At 40.1% G+C, this 23,140-nt stretch overlaps 2 protein-coding genes across 3 annotated transcripts in view; one reads left to right on the plus strand and one right to left on the minus strand.

Annotated features, from left to right (window-relative positions):
• The window catches only part of slc35a5 (solute carrier family 35 member A5), a 24,865-nt gene extending 8,949 nt beyond the window's left edge, over window positions 1-15,916 (minus strand). Inside the window, exons 1-6 of one of the 2 annotated variants that reach the window (XM_057853372.1) lie at window positions 15,813-15,828; window positions 11,803-11,900; window positions 8,065-8,208; window positions 7,894-7,992; window positions 7,669-7,802; window positions 2,477-2,544 (exon numbers count right to left, since the gene is read on the minus strand). In XM_057853372.1, the coding sequence (XP_057709355.1) occupies window positions 2,477-2,544; window positions 7,669-7,802; window positions 7,894-7,992; window positions 8,065-8,182 (419 nt within the window). In that variant the 5' untranslated portion in view covers window positions 8,183-8,208; window positions 11,803-11,900; window positions 15,813-15,828. Of the gene's footprint in view, window positions 1-2,476; window positions 2,545-7,668; window positions 7,803-7,893; window positions 7,993-8,064; window positions 8,209-11,802; window positions 11,901-15,812 lie in introns of both variants that reach the window. The other variant, XM_057853373.1, reaches the window with a different exon arrangement.
• Window positions 15,917-16,055: 139 nt separating this feature from the next.
• Window positions 16,056-23,140, plus strand: part of f5 (coagulation factor V) — a 34,586-nt gene continuing 27,501 nt past the window's right edge. The window contains exon 1 of the mRNA XM_057852564.1: window positions 16,056-16,344. Coding sequence (XP_057708547.1) covers window positions 16,169-16,344 — 176 coding nt within the window. The 5' untranslated portion in view covers window positions 16,056-16,168. The remainder of the gene's footprint in view (window positions 16,345-23,140) is intronic.

Raw genomic sequence — 23,140 nt, forward strand, 5'->3', positions numbered from 1 at the left:
CTTTAGGTTTCTACTGCGCACCACATAATACCTTGGTGCACACACTGAACTTTCTACTGCGCACCACATACTAGCAGATGCGCACCACATAGTTTCTAGTGCGCACTAGATTTTTTTCTCGTGCGCACCCTAAAGTTCCTAATGCGCACTACATACTATCTTGTGCAGACCAGAGTTTCTAGTGCGCACCACATACTACCTGGTGTGCAGTAGTGTCTAGTGCGCAGCACATACTACCTGGTGCGTACCAGATAGTTTGTAGTGCGCACCACATACTACCTGGTGCGGACCAGATAGTTTCTAGTGCGCACCACATACTACCTGGTGCGGACCAGATAGTTTCTAGTGTGCACTAGATTCTTTATCGTGCGCACCTTTAAGTTTCAACTGCGCACCACATAATACCTGGTACACACCCTGAACTTTCTACTGCGCACCACATACTAGCAGATGCGCACCACATAGTTTCTAGTGCGCACTAGATTTTTTTCTCGTGCACACCCATAAGTTTCTAATGCGCACCACATACTATTTGGGCGGACCAGAGTTTCTAGTGCGCACCACATACTACCTGGTGTGCACCAGATAGTGTCTAGTGCGCACCACATACTACCTGGTGTGCACCAGATAGTGTCTAGTGCGCACCACATACTACCTGGTGCGCACCAGATAGTTTGTAGTGCGCACTACAGTCTATCTGGTACGCACCAGTTAGTATGGGGTGCGCACCAGATGTTTTAAATTTCTGTCGATGTCCATTTAGGGGCTCCATAGTTTATTGACAACAATATAATTACACCAAATGATCATGAACAATTGTGGTTGATTAAAATCATTTTTAAGGAATCGAGATTTTAATTTTGGCCATAAGGGTGCCGCCCTAAAGTACACTCTCTTAATCACTCTAAACTGCTATCAATGGAGCGACACATTCAGGTTATTAATCATCAAACCATTAATAGTCTTTCGTGTGCATTATTTGTAATCTGATTTTGAATGGATGCGCTTCGATAAATTACACGTACGCTTGACGTGACACCACTCCACCCATCAAACATTTGAACCAAGCCATGGGAAATTTCTAAATCAAAATGAATAACAAATGATCCTCATAGCAATTGTTGCATTTTCTTCACACGAGCACATTGACGTCATTCTCTTAAACAAATTGCTCATAGAATTCTCAACGTCTATGTTGACCTCCTTGGCTTCAAGACCACTTGATGGCGCCAAACAGCAGATGAACCACCACGAAGCTGTAACCCATTCGGCTACAAAGCAAGATTTGCAAATAAAATTGTCAAATGTAACGTTCAAAGTTCATGTTCTGTGATCATTATTTCTTCAGTTACTGTTGAGTTAATTATCAAGGGTTGATTGAATATTTGCTTGATTGATTGAATATTTGCTTGTGCTCATACATACCTAATACATACATAACACATATTGCCATATTTTTTCTTATTGATATAAGCAGTAAATGATTATTGCTTGCTATACTAGGTTGTAGTATAATGTTTAAGTGTTACAAAGAGTAAAGAGGGTCGGGATGACAACTGCCTTGCTTCATGGCCGCATCATTGCATAACTAGACCTTCCGGGACATCTTCAGCACCTGACGTCTAGACTTTCGAGGACATCTTCCATTCGAGGACATCTTCCATGGCCGCAGCGTTGCACAACTGAAGTGTCTGGGTCATTCTGAGCACTTTATCTAAGTGCCTTTGCTTACACACATGTATTTAGTTAGTTCCACCTACATGCTCACACATAGCCAATCAAAATCACATGGGTGTCTCCAGCTTGCTTTCCCCCTCCCTTCAGGGCGGCACCCTTCTGTGTTAGGACAAACCCCTAATAAAAAGAGCAAGGAGGTTTTTTTCCTTAGATCAATTTTGGTGACTATACAGCGTAATCTAGCATTTCTCTGTCTAGTCCCTCTTGCTCTCCTTGGCCAAGAAAACTGAGTGTCTTCTCTCCTTATTTTTGGGTAATTTTACAAATGTCTACCTAAGGGTTTATTTTTGAACTTGACAGTTACTGTTGTAGTTCATGTTTGTGGTTATGTGATCATTTTAGTTTAGCTTTAAAACCATAAGATTGAATGACATTTGACTGAATAACATGTGGGTGCTAAGCTTTGACCAGTAAGAGCATAAGGATTGTGGGCTTTTACATTTACTTTCTGTCCAATATATTATGACATCTGCGATATGACATCCTCATGATTATATATCAAATTTGTATCGTTTTGACGATACATATCGTCATATCATATAATCAGGCATCACTAGAACACAATATTCTTTTTTGGTTTTGATAGATTCGTCAAATCGATCGTAGATGGCTGACAATATGAAGATCTCTGGCTTGAAAATGACTGGGCAAAAACAAAAGTACCATAAGGAAATAAAAATGTTACATGTTTGGGGATGTTTAATTTTCTTTCTCCAACGTGATAGAGTGAGTGGCTTACTTTAGGACAACTCTGAAGAGCACAGCCGTGGTTAGAATGACAAAATTTGAGAAGAGGACCGCCATGGCCTGTGGAGGACAAAAATACAAGTCAGAGCACAGTAAAGAAAATATGAAAAGAAGAAAAGACTGAAAAAGCAGTTTCTGCTCTTGCACTCCTCTTTAAAAGAAACTGCTGTATTTTAAGCCAAAACAACTGTTGTGTTTGATAGAACAATATGTCTATATGCTGCCATAGCAGATTCATGGCGCATTAAGCCTCCGAAATATTTTTAATTGGCCTGTTTTACCCTGAAAACCCCCGTGTACAGACGTCGCGCAACCGCTTTTGTTTCAACCCAGCCATAAAACGAAGGTAATAAGTTATCTTAATTATTCAAAATGTCTGTCATTTTTAGCTTAGAATCATTAATTAATTTCTAATATTTCGTTAAAAAAAAAAAACTTTATAGAATTACTCACTGGCATATTTTAAACTTTAAAAAATATGTCACAATGAAAAAAATGGTGTCTGTAAAAAAGTCACGGATATTAACCTCATAACTATCGCTTAATTGTATTATTTTGTTTGTTTCTGTCGCATTTTTTCTAATATGTTAGATGATGAATAATCGATCCGAACAAAGAAAATTTGGAAAAAAATGTTTAAAAAGGTAAATATATGAAAAAGAAAATCTCGACCACTCCTTGATGTCTGCGATTTCTGCGTTGCGACCCTTGTTATATGACCATGTTTCACCCATAAAATCCCCCAAAAATCCAGCTGTGGCCATTCACAGCTGTGTCTTGACACTCAGTTGCCACGTTTACATGGAGCCAAATATTCCAATTACAATCGGAATATTTGTTCAAACCGAATAAATGTGTTCCATATAAACACCTCATTCGGAATGAACAGGCCCAAACCGAATGGAATTTCATTCCGATTCACAGGGGTGGAATATTCCTTTTCCCAAACCGATTAGAAGTAAAATTATATCATGTAAACAGGGAAGCGGAATGGTGTCTGGTTGCGTTCTTTCTGCGCATGCTCCGTACTGACGTGGTGACGTCACTCGGTGACGTAAGTAACGTCACTTGCAACATGGCTTCCAAGCACACGCACAGCGCACCCACACAACTTTTTAAATGAACGGCGTGTCATTCTGAAGTTTTATTTCCACTCGAAAAATTAAAACAGCAGCTGATCTGACGATCAATCTCCATGTTTTGCAACGTGACGCTTTGTTTTGATTAATCTGCGCATGTCAGACGGCAGTTGTCAAACGTCCTTTCGGAATAAAGGCAGACGCATGTAAACGCTAGATCGGAATAGATGAAGTGACATGTAAACAGCTGATGTGAAATTTCCATTCGGAATGATTTGAATCGGTATGAATAAAAGTCAGCATGTAAACGTGGCTAGTGATACATGCTACATGGAGTTTTTGGATCGAAACAAGGTAGGTCTCATTCAAGTCATGGCATCTGTAATTCTGCTCTCGCGTGCTCTCACCTCCAGATAGGGTTTTGCTGTTTTTTTTAAATGCCCTCCTGTTCAAATTTTTCTTCCCCCAGAAAATTGAGATTTTAAGCTTTCCAATGATGTATCACACGTGCATATCGGACAATTTTGAAAGTTGGCTAAACTGGGGCTCTTCAAGTCAGCTGAGTGTTTTCCGCCATATACAAATGAAGCACCATGAAGCTTTGAACCATGTGCAAACCAATTGGCTGCAAAACTTCATTGCTTCATGAAGACGTCATCAGTCACGTGACAGTTGTCATTTGATACAAGCCCCGACATTTTGTGTGTTCATGAAAACAAGCGTCAGAGCTTCCGTTTAGTTTGCCAAAGTTTGTTTGTTTCATATTTTTGGTAATGTGTTGCTTTTGGACATTTTGATATTCATCACTTTGTAGTTTTCACCAGCTCTCCTGCCTGCCTTGCCTGCTCTTTGTTGTTTTCTGTGTTCGGGTCCACCTTTCCTCATTACTCGCCTGGCTAAAACCCCGCACCTGACACATCCCTAGAAAATACATTCGGTTTGAGACAGAAATTTTCTTCATAGCAGAGAATATTCCAAATGAATTTTTGTGTTGCGATGCTAGCTTTGACTGATTGAAGATATAAAAAGGATGACATTTTTTCATGTTTTCAGTGTGAACATACTCTGCTGATTTTCCCCTACACCCTCCATCCATTCAATTTCTCCCACAGTCAGGTCGCCGGGTAGCAGCTTCAGCAGGGAAGCCCAGACTTCCATCTCCCTAGCCACTTCATCCAGCTCTTCTTGGGGTCAGCCGGGAGACCGTCTCCCAAGCGTGTCCTGGGTCGGCCCCACGGCCTCATCCCAGTGGGACACACCCGGAACACCTCACCAGGGAGGCGTCCCGGAGGGATTCTAATCAGATGCCCGAGCCACCTCATCTGGCTCCTCTCGATGCACAGGAGGAACGACTCTTCTCCAAGCCCTTCCCAGATGACCGAGCTTCTCACCTTATCTCTTAGGTACAGCCCAGACAGAAGAAACTCATTTTGGCCGCTTGTATCCGGGATCTTGTTGTTTCGGTCACGACCCACAGCTCGTGACAATAGGTGAGGGTGGGAACGTAGATCGACAGAGAGCTTCACTACGACGGACCAATGCAGAGTCTGCAACACCGTTCTGCCTGTCGATATCCCGTTTCATTTTTCCCCTCACTCGTGAACAAGACCCCAAGATACTTAAACTACTCCACTTGGGGCAGGGTCTCATCACCCGACTTAGAAGGGGCACGCCACCCTCTTTCAAACTGAGGACCATGGTCTCGGTTTTGGAGGTGCTGATCTTCATCCCAACCGCTTCATACTCAACTGCGAACCGTTCGAGTGAGAGTTGAAGGTCGCGACTTGATGAAGCCAACAGATAGAAGTGGGTAGAGTAGCCAAAGATGTTACTCAAGTAAGAGTAGCGTTACTTCAAGATAATATTACTAGAGATGTCCCGATCGATCGGCCGATCACGTCATTTTCAAAGTATTGGAATCGGCAAAAAAATATCGGCCTTGCCTTTTTTTAATACATACGTATATTTTTTAATTAAATCGTTTTCTAATTGTATTTAACGTTACAAACATAATATGTTACACTCATCCAGAGTCTTTAGTTTAGGCTTAAGGTAGGGTTATCAAATTTATCCCAATAATGGCGGTAATTAATTTTTTAAAAAAGGTATCACGTTAAAATATATAACGCAATTAATGCATGCGCTGCACGACCCACCCACACATTGTCGTGCTCCATCTGTAATGGCGCCGTTTTACCTATAGAGAGAGATAAAAGGCAGCGTAAAATGAGTTGAGTGAATTTTGGCAGCCTTTGGAGCCTTTTTTTAATTGGCTCAAGCCTTACAATCCCTCTCCCTATGATTAGAAATATCATGGGAAGCAATGTGGGGAAGCAAAGTAGCAATTGATATTTTTCTTAAGACCTTATGTGATTTCCCAACGCAGAGAAGACATATCAATTGATAGCACTACGCACAGTCATGGTTCCACTTCCCATCATGCATTTGGGCATGGTTACAGTATCATTTACTGAAAGCTCAACAAATACACTAGATGGCAATATTTAATCACAATATAAAAGTCTTTCTATCCGTGGATCCCTCTCACAGAAAGAATGTTAATAATGTAAATGCCCTCTTGAGGATTTATTGTCATAATAAACAAATACAGTACTTATGTACTGTATGTTGAATGTATATATTCGTCCGAGTTTTATTCATTTTTTTCTTAATGCATTGCCAAAATGTACATGACCGGGAAAAATTATCGGAAATGATTGGAATTGAATCGGGAGCAAAAAAAAGCAATTGGATCGGGAAATATTGGGATCGGCAGATACTCAAACTAAAACGATCGGGATCGGATCGGGAGCAAAAAAACATGATCGGAACAACCCTAATTTCACCTTTTTCCCATTCTCTTTTGTGTTTTTTCATTGCAAGCAAATTACATGAAGATATTACTACCAAAAGCATTTGTAATTGTAATCGTTTTCTGGGAGAAATTGAGCATTATCTGACAGAATTGCAGAGGTGCCAATATTTTTGGCCAGCAGTGCACACTGGTTGGGCGAACTCCCATGACCCCCCGAGAACCATGCTGAGGGTATAAAGCTGATCCACTGCCATGCCATGCCATTTTGACATGGCAAAAAAAATGCCACATAGAAAAAAAAAAAAATGCCACATGGCAAAATCTATTTTTCCACATGGCAAAAAATTCAACATGGCAAAAAAAAATGCTTCATGGAAAAAAAGTGCCACATGGGAAAAAAATGCTACATGGAAAAAAAATGCCACATGGCAAAATCTCTTTTGCCACACGGCAAAAAAAAAAAATGCCACATGGCAAAAAACAAAAAGGTAATGGAAAAAATGCCACATGGCAAAATCTATTTTGCTACATGGGAAAAAATGCCACATGGTAAAATCTATTTTGGAACATGGGAAAAAGAAAATGCCACATAGCAAAAAAAAATAATAATAAATGCCACATGGCAAAATCTATTTTTCCACATGGCAAAAAATGCAACATGGCAAAAAAAAATGCTCCATGGAAAAAAAATGCCACATGGCAAAATCTATTTTGCCACATGGCAAAAAAAAATGCTACATGGAAAAAAAATGCCACATGGCAAAATCTCTTTTGCCACATGGCAAAAAAAATGCCACATGGCAAAAAACAAAAAGCAACATGGAAAAAATGCCACATAGCAAAATCTATTTTGCTACATAGGGAAAAATGCCACGTGGTAAAATCTATTTTGGCACATGGCAAAAAAATGCCACTTGGCAAGAAAAAATGCCACATGGAGAAAAAATGCCACATGGCAAAATCAATTTTTGCTACATGGCAAAAAAAATGCCACATGGAAAAATCTATTTTGCAACATGACAAAAAAAAAAAAAGAAAAAAAAAAAAAAGCCACAACGCAAAATATTTTTTGCCACATGGAAAAAAATGCAACATGAACCATGCTGAGGGTATAAAGCTGATCCACTGCCCCGCGGACAGGACAAAAATCCCACTGCTCTTCCTTGAATCCAAGATTCGACTTCCCAACAGACCCTCCTCTCTTGTAACCCTGAGTAGATCTTCCCAGGGAGGCTACAGAGTGTGATCCTGCACTTGAGAAAAAACAGTATTAGTCTAAAGGTGACTTACAGGCTGCAAATAGGTCATCACATAGAAAATGATGAGGTTGTCCAGAAAGTAGAGGAATGCAGGGACAGCCCACTTCAGAGAACTGAGGAGCGAGGAGGCAGAAGAGCAGCGCAGATCTTTGCAGGAGCGGCCCTCTGAGATGCAAAGATTCATCTTTCACGAGTGATCTCAAATTTTGACTTTGCTGTCCAAACATAAAAATGTGATGCAAACAGTTATGCCCACCTCGGACGAACACCCTGACTGACATGATGAGGCAGAAGAGCAGTTTGAGCGCCTCGGCCAGCATGTTGACAGATGCTGGGAGAAAGTCATACTTGTTTTCTGCACACAGACCAAGGACAAAACTCAGCCACCTCAATTATTCAAGCATATTCAACGGAGGGATACCGTTACCTGCGTTGGCGGCAAATTTAAGTAGCAGGATACGACTGGTGCCGAGAGTGACGAAAGTGATGCCCAGGGCCAGCGTGTAGGCTGACGAGCGGGTGCACAAGGACCGCCAGCACAACATGACGGCATAAAAGTGCGGGATGCAATCTACGAACACACAAAAGTGTTTTAGTTTAACATCAGTGATTCTTATACATAGTATCTTCTTGCCCGAGTGCAAACACAGACAAAGAGCTATTTACGTTGAAAATTCTTGTGGATAAATGCTTAAATCCCTGATATCGTTATAGATATGAACGTAAAACACTCTCTATTCTTGGTTAAAAGAAAAAAAAAACTGGCAGTTAGCATGTATTTTACGTAAATATATCGAATGTGCTGCTATTCTTTAAGCCACTGTGGCACCGCCTTATCACCATGGTACACAAGAAAGCCCGCCCATCTCATCAGATCCATCCATGTGCTTTGTTGACATGTCTTCAGCTAACTGTTTGCGGGCTTTCTTGTGTACCGTATTCAGAAGAGGCTTCCTCCTGGGGTGACAGCCATGCACACCAATTTGATGTACGGTCTGAGCACTAACAGGCAGACCCCCCCACCTCTTCAATCTCTGCAGCAATGCTGACATCACTCCTCTAACGAGTCACATGACACTTTGGAGGGAAAATGACAAGCAGTACTCCATTTGGACATTTAGGGATGTACGTTTTTTCAAAGGGGTGTACCCACTTTTGTTGCCAGGGGTTTAGATATTAATGGCTGTATTATGAGGGGAAAATAATGAACTCTATTCTATAAGTGGCACACAGACTACTTTTCATTGTGTCATTTTGGTTGTGTTGTCCCATGAAAAGATATACTTAAATATATGCTGAAATGTGAGGGGCGTACTCACTTTTGTGATACACTGTTAATAAATAGAGTAACACTTTATTAATACAACAAACAAATGAGGTGTATTGTTTAACTCATTGCCTGCCACTGACAACAATGGAGGACCAGGAGTGCAAAAATTCAATAAATAAATACACGTTTCAATAAATAATTAAAAGCCTCATTTAAAGGGTTTTATTTCAATTTATTTCAATATTTATTTCAATTCATATTTATTTATTTCAATTTTTATTTATTTACATTTATATGTATTTATTTCAATTTTCATTTATTTATTTCAATTTATATTTATTTATTTTCAATTTTATTGATTTATTTCAATTTATATTTATTTCGATTCATATTTATTTATTTGAATTTTTATTTACTTATTTCAATTTATATTTATTTCAAAATTTATTTCGATTTTTATTTATTTATTTCAATTTTTATTCATTTATTTCAACTTTTATATATTTATTTCAATTTTTATTTATTTATTTAAACTTTTATTTATTTCCATTTATATTTATTTATTTCATAGTTTATTTATTTATTTCACTTTTTATTGATTCCATTCTTGCACTCTTGTTCCCCGTGTGGCCGCATGAAATAATTTTATCTGTCATTGGCTCATCAAACTCGGTGGGCGGGCGTGAACTAGGCGGGGTTTGAGTTGATCGAGTAATAAGCGATTGCTTCGTCCCATTTCTTCCCAACATGGCCGTGTTATCTGAGATTTTGCATGAGCTCTCTCGGGACATGTTAGATTTCTCAGAACAAATTGAAGCAGGACATTTGGACCCTGAGTACGTGTCCTACAAAACAGAGCAATTAATTAACGTTATTGGCATCATCTTGGCTCTGTCAGATCAAGATGTTGATCGATGAGTTTTCGATAACTTAGAACTGCGGTCAAGCCAGCCTCCACTCGTAAAAACAAAGTCAAACCAGCCGCCCCTCATTTGGATTATTGTTTGCATTATGTGCATGACGGTAATGCAATGCGCTGGCTTCAGAATGCAATGAGGTGGCTTCAGAGCGCAAGTCCCTTTATTGAATATATGAAAAAAACCTATTCGACAACAGGTCCACTTTAGAGAGACACTGGAGCACCCCTAGAATCAAAACTAAATCATTATGATGTAAAAATGATGTCGGAGTTCAGAGTAAAACTACTTCGAAAACTGCTGGTTATTTCTGTCATTTAGCCTTATTTCAAAACTTGATTTAAAAAAAAAAAAAAAAATCTGGGAGATATCCAAGGACCGTACCACTTCTGAGGTATACTAGAGTTTCCCGTAAGCAGACATAAACCCGCTTAAAGGCGCTGGCCCGCGCAATGTAGAAGCTACAGACTGGACTCCACCATGGGCTGCTGGTGGAGTTCTCCTCAGAGTTTCCTCGATTAAATTTGCTGCTTCTCTGAACAGCTCTGGGCACGTTTAGACATATGTATGTTTTGCTTGGACAACACGCGAAATGCGTCAAGGCCTACTACCGCGACACTGACCACGCTACTAATCTTCGTCGTCTTTGTGATTTTGAGGGTGCAATTATTTTTCAGATTATACGGATCTACGCTGCCACCTTATGTATCGGGTGTACATAAAAATTAGCCAATGCCTCAGGCGTCAATCTATTACCTGAGATCGACTAGTTAAGACTTGCTTTGCTGAGCAACCAATCAGACGTTAGAAACTTTGACGAGCAAACATGACAGATAAAATTATTTCACGGTTGCACCTCCGGAGGAACAAGAGTGCAAGAATGAAATAAATAAAAAGTGAAATAAATAAATGTTGAATTTAATAAATAAATGATGAAATAAAAAAATGATGAAATAAATAAATAAAAATGGAAATAAATGAAAATGGAAATAAATAAATAAAAATTGAAATACATTTTGAAATAAATAAATATAAATTGAAATAAATAAATAAAAGTTGAAAAAAAATGAATAAAAATTGAAATAAATAAAAATTGACATTTTAAAATAAATAAAATTGAAATATGAACTGTAATAATAAAAATTGAAATAAATATAAATTGAAATAAATAAACATTGAAATAAATAAATAAATAAATATTGAAATAAAAGCATTTTAATGACACTTTTAATTATTTATTTAATTGTGTATTTATTTATTGAATTTTTGCACTCCTGGTCCTCCATAGACAATGACTGATATCCGATTCGTTTAAACTGACTGGACATGTTTAAATGCCATTGACGGCGCTAGATGTCCAATTCATGTTGACATCTAACACCGTCAACAACGAGTTCACACATACACTATTCTAGTGTAAGATTTTAGTACAGTGGAATATTTTAGGGAGGTACCTGTAGATTCCTTTATTAAACAGTGATATCTTTTAAGAACGATAATGCGATTCTTGGTGGGAGCACATTGGAATCAAACGTATCGCGTTGTAGTCCTATATCAATGATATATTGTCACACCCCTATCGGCATCTATGAAAATTCTAAACATTGTCTTTGCGGTTAGCGTATTATAACCCATTTTTGATTACGAAAAAAAATAGGACGTTGTATTGTACCCGTTCAAAGTTCCTCAATCTGCAATATCTTTTCTAATAACGAGAGGAAGTCCGTTTGCTGACCTTTTTTTGCCCACTGTGAAAATTCCGAATTTATTTAGAAAAGTGCGGTTTTCGAAAAAGACGCACATTTAAATCTCTATTTGACGTAGTCAAACAAAGGTGCGTGGAAATATGCCACGAAAAACAGGTAAATCGGAACGGACTTTCTAATTGTCACACACTAGACGCCGGAGTAAAAAATTGATTATTCATTACTGATGAAGTTTAAAGTCGTGTATAATCAGAGGAATAATAGAGACGCACCTCTTTTGTTGTGGTTCAGTGTATCATTTTGAGCAGATGTTTCTTCTCGATGTTTTGGTTGATGGTGGGTCCGCGCAAGCGCGCTGGGATCTTCTTCTCTGGCAATATGTAAACAACAACGGCGCGTTACCGCCACCCATCGACTGAACCGGAATTTACACGATGCAATAGATTTAGTAATACACTGTTAGCCCGGGACTACTTTTAGACAGTAAATCTTTCCCAGCCAAGGAAATGTATTATTATTATTATTATGTATTATTATTAACACTGATAAAATGATAGAGGTACTTAAGTCATTTTCAAAAAAATATGACTTGTTTCATGTATAAAATGTTACGCATGCCAGCGTACAAAAAGGAGTGCTTGCCTCCCTTCACAAGATAAAGACGTCCGATTGAAATGAGTTCATCACTAGTAGACGTCCAATCTATTTGAAGTGGGAGGGTGGTTTAAATTGACATTTGACTGTCAATGCATTGATCTGGATGGGAACGTGGCCCCTACCAACATGGCCGCCAGCCTGAGGCCATTTTGGTAAGGTAGATGAAAGGCTTTTCATGCCTGTGCCATCAATTGAATTCATCGCTGGTAAAGGCGTTCTGTTCTGTTCTGTTCTTTTCTACAGTGGTATCAAAAAGTATCTGAACTTTTTGGAATTTCTCACATTTCTGCATAAAATCACCATCAAATATGACCTGATCTTTGTCAAAATCACACAGATGTAAAAACAGTGTCTGCTTTAACTAAAAGATTACTAAAACATTCAAAGGTTTCCATATTTTAATGAGGATAGCATGCGAACAATGACAGAAGGGAGAAAAATAAGTAATTGAAGCCTCTGCCTAAGGAGACTTAAAGAGCAATTGAAACCATTTTTTACCAAAAAAATTAAATCAGGTGTGTGCCCAATCACTGATGACTGGTTTAAAGCTGCCCTGCCCACTATAAAACACACACCTGGTAAGAATTGTCTTGATGAAAACCATTGTCTCATGCGCATCACGGCTAGGTCTAAAGAGCTGTCTGAAGACCTGCGATCAAGGATAGTTGATTTGTATAAAGTTGGGAAAAGATACAAAACCATCTCAAAAGTCTGCATGTTCATCAATCGACAGTCAGAGAAGTTGTCTACAAATGGAGAGAGTTTGGCACTGTTGCTTCTCTCCCAAGGACTGGCTGTCTACCAAAGATGACGTCAAGAGTTCAGCGCAGAATACTCAGAGAGGTAAAAACGAACCCTAGCGTGTCTGCTAAAGACTTGCAGAAATCACTGACACAGTCCAACATGTCTGTACACACATCAACTATGTGTAAAACGATTGTCAAGAATGGTGTTCATGGGAGGTTTCCACAGAGGAAGCCACTGCTATCTAAAAAACATTGTTGCTCGTTTCATGTTTGCAAAAAGGCACTTGGACACTCTACAGAAGTTTGGCAAAATATATTGTGGACTGATGAAACCAAAGTTGAATTGTTTGGGAGAAACACACAACGTCATGTGTTGTGGAAAAACGGAACAGTTCACCAACATCAACACCTCATCCCCATCGTGAAGCATGGTGGATGGAGCATCATGATTTGGGGCTGTTAGCTGCCTCAGGGCCTGGACAACTTGTAAACAGTAATGGAAGAATAAAATGAAAAGCTTTGCAGGAAAACCTGACGCCGTCTGTCAGACAGTTAAAGCTAAAAAGAGGAAGGATTCTGCAACAAGACAATGATCCAAAACACAGAGGTAAATCAACTTCAGAATGGTTTTAGAAGAACAATACGCCTTCTGGAGTGGCCAAGTCAAAGTCCAGACTTGAACCCTATTGAGATGCTGTGGCTTGACCTAAAGACAGTGATTCAGGAATCTGACTGAACTACACCAGTTTTGTAAAGAATGGGCCAAGATTAGTTCTGATTGATGTGCTAAGCTGATCTGCAGCTACAGGAAGCATCTCGTTGAAGTTATTGCTGCCGGGGGGGGCACAAAATACTAAACGTGATGGTTCACCTACTTATTTTCACCCTTCTGTCATTGCTTCCATACTATCCTCATTAAAATATGAAAACCTATAAATGTTTGGTTGGTTTTAGTTCAAGCGGACTCTGTTTTTTCATTTGTGTGTTTTTGACAAAGATCACATTTGATAGTGATTTTATGCAAAAATGTCAGAAATTCCAAAAGGTTCAGATACTTTTTCCTACCACTGCATACATCACGGGTGTCCAAACATTTTGCAAAGGGGGCCAGATTTGGTGTGGTAAAAATGGGGCGGGGCGACCTTGGCTGACGTCCTTTATGTGGAACAATATATTTAAGCAAATTTTAGATAGCCATTCTGTGTGTCACATTTGCTTTATTATTTTTTTTAATCAATAATTTCAACAATCTCACAACTAGCCTTTGTGGCGTTCTCTTTCGACTCTCGGGCTCTTGCGAAATACTGCTGCTGTGAAATTAAACTAGCTTCAAGTTGCTTCAATTTCTCGCTACGAATCTTTTCCTGTAATCTTGTCGTACATGTCAGCGTGTCTTGTTTGGTAATATCGCCTCACATTGAAATCTTTAAAAACAGCGACTGTCTTTTTGCAAATGAGGCAGACAGTTGTTGCGTATTTTAGTGAAGAATAGTCCAATTTCCACCTATCCTTGACGCGTCGGCCGTCACAGTCAACTTTTTTTTTGTTGGTGATTGTCGCCATTTTAGAAAATTGGGAGTAAATGGTCACACGGGGTAATGTTGCTTAGAGTGCTGCTGCATTTTACTGGGTAAATGAGGAGCAGCATTTAGTGTGTAAGATACTTCATATGCTGGTAACAGTACTGCTGACTAGGGTTGTTCCGATCATGTTTTTTTGCTCCCGATCCGATCCCGATCGTTTTAGTTTGAGTATCTGCCGATCCCGATATTTCCCGATCCGATTGCTTTTTTTTTTTTTGCTCCCGATTCAATTCCAATCATTCCCGATAATTTTTCCCAATCACATACATTTTAGCAATGCATTAAGAAAAAAATGAATAAAACTCGGACGAATATATACATTCAACATACAGTACATTAGTGCTGTATTTGTTTATTATGACAATAAAACCTCAAGACGGCATTTACATTATTAACATTCTTTCTGTGAGAGGGATCCACGGATAGAAAGACTTAATTCTTAAAGGATAAATGTGACTTTGTATATTGTGACTAAATATTGCCATCTAGTGTATTTGTTGAGCTTTCAGTAAATGATACTGTAGCCATTGAACTGTTCTGCCCAAATGCATGATGGGAAGTGCAACCATGCGTAGTGGCACCAATTGATATATCTTCTCTGCGTTGGAAAGTAACATAGGGTGTTAAGGAAAAGGTTAACCACTACTGTTCTTCCCCACATTGCTTCCCACGATATTTCTAATTATTGAGAGAGGGATATTAAGGCTTTAGCCAATTAAAAAGAGGCTCCAAAGACTGCCAAAATTCTCTCTACTCATTTCACGTTGTCTGTTAGCTCTATAAATAGGTAAAACGGCGCCATTCTAGATTGAACGCGACAATGCGTGAGTGGGTCGTGCAGCGCACGCGTCAATTGCATTAAATATTTTAACGTGATTAATTTTTTAAAAATTAATTACTGCCGTTTACGCGATAAATTTGACAGCCCTACTTTAAGGCAAAACGAAAGACTCTGGATGAATGTAAGACATTTTGTCTGTAACGTTAAATATAATAAGAAAACGATTTAATTAAAATACATATATATATTAAAAAAAGGCATGTCCGATATTTTTTTGCGATTCCGATACTTTGAAAATGACGTGATCGGACCTGATCGATTGGCATCTTTAGTATCAGCATTAGCTACCCGGCATCCCACTGAGTGTCAGTCAATCTGTATCAGGCGCAAAAAAAATGATGCAACAGTATTTCATACCATTCTCTATAAACCTGTGTGTTGATAATCCAAGTTTGTGATACTCAATACTCAGATCAGCCAATCTGGCACCAACAACCCTGCCATGTTAAAAGTACCTTAAATCACTTGTCTTTCCCGTTCTGATGCTTCGTTTGAAAAGTAGCAGATGTTCTTGACCATGTCGACATGGCTAAATGAGTTGCTGCTATGTGGTTGGCTGAAGTGTATACTGGTGGATACGCGTTTTTACATGAGTCACTATACAGTGCACATGAGGCTTTATTTAAAGGAAAAACAAGTATACATAGGTCATTGCCCTGGTGTGTTTGGGTGTGCGTGTGCATCAGGGAGAGATAAAGGTCCTAGTGGACTCTTGTGGCACACACTCATACACACACTCCCGCACGGACAGCACAACTTGAGTACTTTTGCAACAGAGCGGACTACTTTTTGGGGAGGATCAGTCTCAGACATGAGGCTTCGTGTCCTGACTGGAGATCCTGATCTCCTTGTCACTCTCCTGCTGAGTCTTTTGGCTTTCTCCTCTGTTCACGTGGAAGCAAACCAACAGGAGCTAACCAAGAAAAGACAGTACTACATAGCTGCTGTGGAAATAGACTGGAATTACAGCGGTAATAACACACAAGGGTAGGTGTTCAAACTGTTTCATTTTCACAATGATGTAATTAATTGTTAATGATTACAAGGGAACATGATCTTTTTTTTTGTGACAGTGGTTGTTTTAATTTCATTCATTTTCACATGGCGAAAAAAATTGACAGTTAAAATGATCTCTGTCATTGTTGTAATAACGGCATTGACTAAAGTACCGTGTTTTCCGCACTATAAGGTGCACCTAAATGCCTTCTATTTTCTCTAAAGTGTGCCTTATAATCTGATGCGCCTTATATTTGGATCAATATTGGTTAATCATGGCATGACATTCCCTTTAGCTTAGCGCAGCTCCATCTAGTGGATGCAAAACACAACCCCAACCACTACTACTACTACTACTACCGTTTCTACTTCTACTAGGGATTTCCCGATCGCATATTTTCCCACCTGAGTCCAAGTACGAATCACCTGATTTTGAGAATCTGCTGCTACTGAGTCCCGATCCGATACCAAAAGAAAAGGGTTGTTTAAAAAAAAAAAAAAAAAAAAAAGTCATTTTAAACATGTCATGTCATGTCAGGTCATTCCAACTGAATTATTTTTAAACAAGAATAACTTAGAAAAATGTCTTTTTTAAATGCTTCATTGAGTGAGTCCACTCAAATCCACTCACGCTGCTGAGAACAGCCTCTCACTTCCAAAATGAGTTGCCACAGCACTTATATAAGTTTAACAATGATAGACAGATTCGTGCCTTTGATCGTAGAGCTACCAAGCTTCACTGGCAAGATCAAAGCTACAAACCTGTCAATCATCGTTAACTTTTACCCCTCCCCCACTGAAACTAGTGGGTCAACGCGCATTTTTCCAAGCCGTGTCTTTTTTTTTTTTTCACCCGTCTAACCCCCCACCCCTCCTCAGCCGTGCTTAAGGTTACGTGACGTCGCCACGCTAAGATGCGCGTCGACACATGCGACCAAATTCATTCAGTTCAAGGAAGCAAACAATGCAGAGAAAAATGGAAGCTTCCTTTCCGTTTGTGTTCTCTGTTTGCATGCTTTTTACTGCCCTCAAAATGGTTGAAATGCAGCAAAGGATCAACACTCTGCTTGTGCTGAGGCAACGTAGGCGACGTGACTTCTTCTTCTTCAACTAGCTTTGTTGTTAGCATCGACGTAACTACGGTTGTGTGGCGTGTTAAATGGGAGGCGACTGGTACGTTGTTATGACGCATCACGTAAGAGCCTACGTCACCACGTAGATTAGGATGTTGATTGTTTACCCGGGGTTTTTCTTTCACACAGCATGACGATCAGAGCCGAGGTGATTTTAACGCGGGTCGCTTGGCAGGTTGATTGACACGGGTCGAGGCGGGTCGCTGCACCTTTCCCACTGCCACCAAAAGCCGATTGTTAGTGGGTTGACACAGGGTTTTTGGGCCAGAGGGAAAGGAGTATTTAAGTACCAAACGCAAGCTGGACAGTTTGGCGGCACTGCTCAGCAGGAGGGAGGCTGTGGCGCTGTACTAGCATAAAGCAGATAAAGATAAACATTTATTTTGTATGGAAAAACCCCATGCTTTTCACCCGATTCAGATCCTCTGAAAAATGGCACAATCGGCCTGATTTCTGATCACGTGAACGGATCAGGACAGCCCTAACTTGTACTACTACTGCGCCCTATCATGAGGTGCGCCCTATACAGTGGGGCAAATAAGTATTTTAGTCAACCACCAGCAAGTTCTCCTACTTGAAAAGATTAGAGAGGCCTGTAATTGTCAACATGGGTAAACCTCAACCATGAGAGACAGAATGTGGAAAAAAACAGAAAATCACATTGTTGGATTTTTAAACAATTTATTTCCAAATTAGAGTGGAAAATAAGTATTTGGTCACCTACAAACAAGGAAGCTTTCTGGCTGTCAAAGAGGTCTAACTTCTTCTAACGAGGTCTAACGAGGCTCCACTCATTACCTGTGTTAATGGCACCTGTTTTAACTCATTATCGGTATAAAAAACACCTGTCCACAATCTCAGTCAGTCACACTCCAAACTCCACTATGGCCAAGACCAAAGAGCTGTCCAAGGACACCAGAGACAAAATTGAAGACCTGCACCAGGCTGGGAAGACTGAATTTGCAATAGGTAAAACGCGTGGTCTAAAGAAATCAACGGTGGGAACAATTATTAGAAAATGGAAGACGGACCACAGTAACAAAGGCTACTATCAGTAACACAACGCACCGCCAGGGAGTCAAATCCTGCACTGCCAGACGTGTCCCCCTGCTGAAGCCACTATACGTCCAGGCCCGTCTGCGGTTCGCTAGAGAGCATTTGGATGATCCAGAAGAGGACTGGGAGAATGTGTTATGGTCAGATGAAACCAAATTAGAACTTTTTGGTAGAAACACAGGTTCTCGTCTTTGGAGGAAAAAGAATACTGGATTGCATCCGAAGAACACCATACCCACTGTGAAGCATGGGGGTGGAAGCATCATACTTTGGGGCTGTTTTTCTGTAAAGGGACCAGGAAGACTGATCTGTGTAAAGGATAGGATGAATGGGGCCATGTATCGAGAGGTTTTGAGTGAAAATCTCCTTCCATCAGCAAGGGCATTGAAGATGAGATGTGGCTGGGTCTTTCAGCATGACAATGATCCCAAACACACAGCCAGGGCAAAAAAGGAGTGGCTTCGTAAGAAGCATTTCAAGGTCCTGGAGTGGCCTAGCCAGTCTCCAGATCTCAAATCTGTGGAGGGAGTTGAAAGTCCGTGTTGCCGAACGACAGCCCCAAAACATCACTGCTCTAGAGGAGATCTACATGGAGGAATGGGCCAAAATACCAGCAACAGTGTGTGAAAAGCTTGTGAAGTGTTACAGAAGACGTTTGGCCTCCGTTATTGCCAACAAAGGGTACATAACAAAGTACTGAGATGAACTTTTGGTATTGACCAAATACTTATTTTCCACCATTATTTGCAAATAAATTCTTTAAAAATCAAACAATGTGATTTCTATTTTTTCCCCACATTCTGTCTCTCATGGTTGAGGCTTACCCATTTTGACAATTACAGGCCTCTCTAATATTTTCAAGTGGGTGAACTTGCACAATTCGTGGTTGACTAAATACATATCTGCCCCACTGTATGGTCAAAGAACTGAAGTCTGACAAGATATTATACTCCAGGGGGCTTTGGCAAGGGGCGGTGGGACGTGCGGCTGGAAAGAACTTCCATGCGGCGGTCCGACTGCCCTCAGCCGGGCGCTATTGTTTTAATGCATACACTGCACTACCCTCCCCACACAATCTCATCATGGGGCTGGGTAATAGCTGCCAGTCGGGGATCTGGCAGCCACAGTAATAGGGCGGTAGATGGGTCCCAAACGTTTTCATTATGGCGTGGCTCCCGGGGCGTGGCGTCCTCTTCACCTGGCTGCCAATTGCAAGGGTGGGCAGGGACTGGGGCTCCGGTCCCACGCCGCCCCGCGGCGCTCTCCTGCTTCCGCCTTCCCCTCTCTTTTCTGGCCGGGTATCCTCCTTGGGCCCTGGGGCGGGTCGCTGGCCGGGCGCTGGTGGGTTGGCAGGGTGTCGCCCACTCCGGGTGGGGACCCTGTCTTGCCTTGGGCTTAGTAAGCTTTGGGGTTCCCACGGTGTGCAGTGTTGGTTGGGGAGTTGCGGCAGTGGCTGCTGAGCCAGGTGGGCGGACAGTGGTGGGGGCAGGAGTGGGGGGTGGTGGCACGTCCCCTCATCCCTTCCCTGAATGCCGGTTAATGGTGGCGCGGATGGTCCGGGGGAAAAAAATAAACAGTTGTCTTAAGACCACTCAACTTTGTCTGTCTAAATAAAGAAATGAAATACAACTGAAAAAAACATTTTTGTTGGGGAATACCAAAAATAAATAAAAATGGAACCTTCCTTCAGGTACATCACAACTGCTTTTGTATACAAACGCAACCAAACTCAACAACAAATGAAAGTTCCTGGGCTGCTTTAAGACCACATAAATAAAATAAAAATGAAAATTGGGGAGAAGGCGTTAAACCTCAGTTCACTACATTTCTAACAGTTTATTTAAGGTTAACAGTAGAAGGACACGTCTCTCTAAGCAGCTTCCTACTCGACTTTTGCAGGTAAGCAAATTAATGCAGTTTAATGTTATGTTAACTCTGATGCAGGTCAGACTTTCAGTAGCAATATTTGTGGTGTGTTCCCCACCTCCACAACTTTGACGTCTTTTTACATTACTTACAGTAGTTGCTGCTTGTCGACATGTTGTATTTCGGTCTGGGCAGTGAGTGTGTGTGTGTCTATGTAGGGGGTGGAGTCATGTCCTCAGCCAATCAAACGTGTGTTTAAGGGGAAAAAATGGACTGGCACATTCAGCAAGTGAAAAGGGGTAAATGTCAGCCTGAACATAATGAAAGTAATTTACTTAATAATGGTAGAGTCAATTCTATCCATACAACATATGGAAAGACAATCTATAAATTACCTATAGAACTGAACTCATGATATAATGCCAATAAGGTTGCTTAAAAGTTGGTGGGGACAATTTGAGCATCCTGAAAAGTTGGTAGTGTCATGTCCCTACCGTCCCTATGCAAATCTACACCCTTGGTTAAATGTCTTTCTTGTTGTTGTTTGTTATTCTCTTGTGTCTCTCCTTTTCTATTTTCCTTTCTGTCCCCCCCATAACCCCTTCCTGCTCTTAATAAACAAAATACAATGAATAGACATCACAGTGGGAGTATACTGTGCTCCCATGTGATACATTGAAACTATTCAGACCAATGGGACACTTAGATTCCCATTCTCTGTGACAAGCAGCTGAACAGGAGAGGAAAAAATAAATGAAATAACAGGCATGAAAATGGGTCAGGGGTTAAAAAGGTGAGAAGGTTGTGAAGGAAATATGTTCCGGTCTGTGTTGTTAATCTTACTTTAAAAAAGTAATGAATTACAGTTACAAATTACTTCTCCCAAAAAGTAATTGCGTTAGTAACTCAGTTACCTGAATGTAAAAGTAATTCGTTACTTGGCAAAGTAACTGGTGATAATCTTCCTTTTTTTTTTTTTTTTTTTCCCTCAAAAAAAAAAAAAAAACACACACAAAAAAAAACACGTCACACAATGCAAAGTTTAAAGGGTTTTTGGGACAAATTGGCCCTGGCCCAATTCTTTACCCTAAACTTAACTAGACACTGGGGTACTGCGGATATTGCGATAACTAGATAGTAACCTTTGCTATGTGTGGAAGTCATTTAATGCTGTGAATCAACCATTAAAGTTGTTAAAATTGCTCCCGGTATTGCATTAGTTCCCTTCTGTCTACTTTCGACATGTGTAAGTTTTAAAACTGTTTCATCATTTAAAGATAGACTTAAGTCAAGATTTTGCCGATTTAGGAGCATTTTAGATAAAAGGTTACTTAGGTTCGCTAGGAAGGTTCTCTACAACAGAGCTCTCCTAAGAGGTCAACTGCTTAAAGATGGCGGCTCTTTATTGACGCATCTAGTTCTTTCGATATGTTGCTAATGCCACTGTGTCTGCATCTAGTTCTACAATATATGATTTCTACTGTAGCATTGTTGGCTATCGGCTACAGTCAGGTATTATTGGAGCCACCTAGCATCGCGTTTGCAACGGCGTCCCCACCCCTGCTCTGCTTTCTCGTCTCCGTGAGTCCGACTCTCTCAGACTTTTCTCACGTCAACCAACATAGTAACGCAGAGTAACGCACACCTTTCCCGCCTCAGTAATGGTAATGGCGTTGCCAAGATGCGAAAAGTAATTAATTATATTACCCACTACTGAAAAAAATAACGCAGTTAGTAACGCCGTTATATTCTAGCGCCGTTATTAACAACACTGGTTCCAGTACACTGTACAACCCAACAAAATATTGAGCTCTATCGACCCACACTGTGTTTCAGTGATCTGCAGGAGGCACCCCACGATTCGATTATGATTCAGGACGCTTCTATTAGATCATTGAACGATGATCACGGTATTGATGATGATCACGATTATCGATGCATCATACATTACTAACTAATAAAGTAGCCAAATAAATTTATGACCATTATTTATGTAAAATATCCTAATGATTCAACAGGAACGATGAAAACATGCCAGTAAAACAAAAAGCTGCCCTTAAACTGCTTTTTTTTTTTTTTTTTTTTTTTTTTTACAAGAAAGTGCAAAATCAGTAACCATTTTAAAGGCAGTACAGTACTTATTTCTCCACATGCCTATACAAAACTAGATGGTCTTTTTCACAAAAAGGTGGGAAAACATTAGCTGTTTCAAACAGCAGTACTTATTTTCTCTCAACAATCTCTCAATAAAATTAACGTTGGTGGAATGAATTCCACATTTTCTGGAAACAAACAAAGTGTCTTTAGAAATAAGACTTCTTTTAACGATAAAAAATTATCGAAAGGGTTGTGTTCGAACAGATCCAGACTTTTATGATGCAAAACAATCTTTTTAACTCATTTCAGTCTGGATTTCGGCCACAACACAGCACCGAGACCGTGCTAATCAAAGTCCTAAATGATATTCGTCGGAATACCGATGCAGGAAAATCATCTGTTCTGCTACTATTGGATCTCAGCGCCGCATTTGACACGGTTGATCACAACATACTACTCAGCAGATTGGAACAGTGGGTAGGGCTTACTGACACTATTCTTCAGTGGTTCACATCCTATTTACATGATAGGGATTTCTTTGTGTCAATCGGAAACTATCAGTCAGAACGAACCAAATTCAAGTGTGGAGTCCCTCAAGGGTCAATTCTTGGACCACTCTTATTTAACATCTATAT

The sequence above is a fragment of the Corythoichthys intestinalis genome, chromosome 12, assembly GCF_030265065.1.
Source record: "Corythoichthys intestinalis isolate RoL2023-P3 chromosome 12, ASM3026506v1, whole genome shotgun sequence".
NCBI lineage: Eukaryota > Metazoa > Chordata > Actinopteri > Syngnathiformes > Syngnathidae > Corythoichthys > Corythoichthys intestinalis.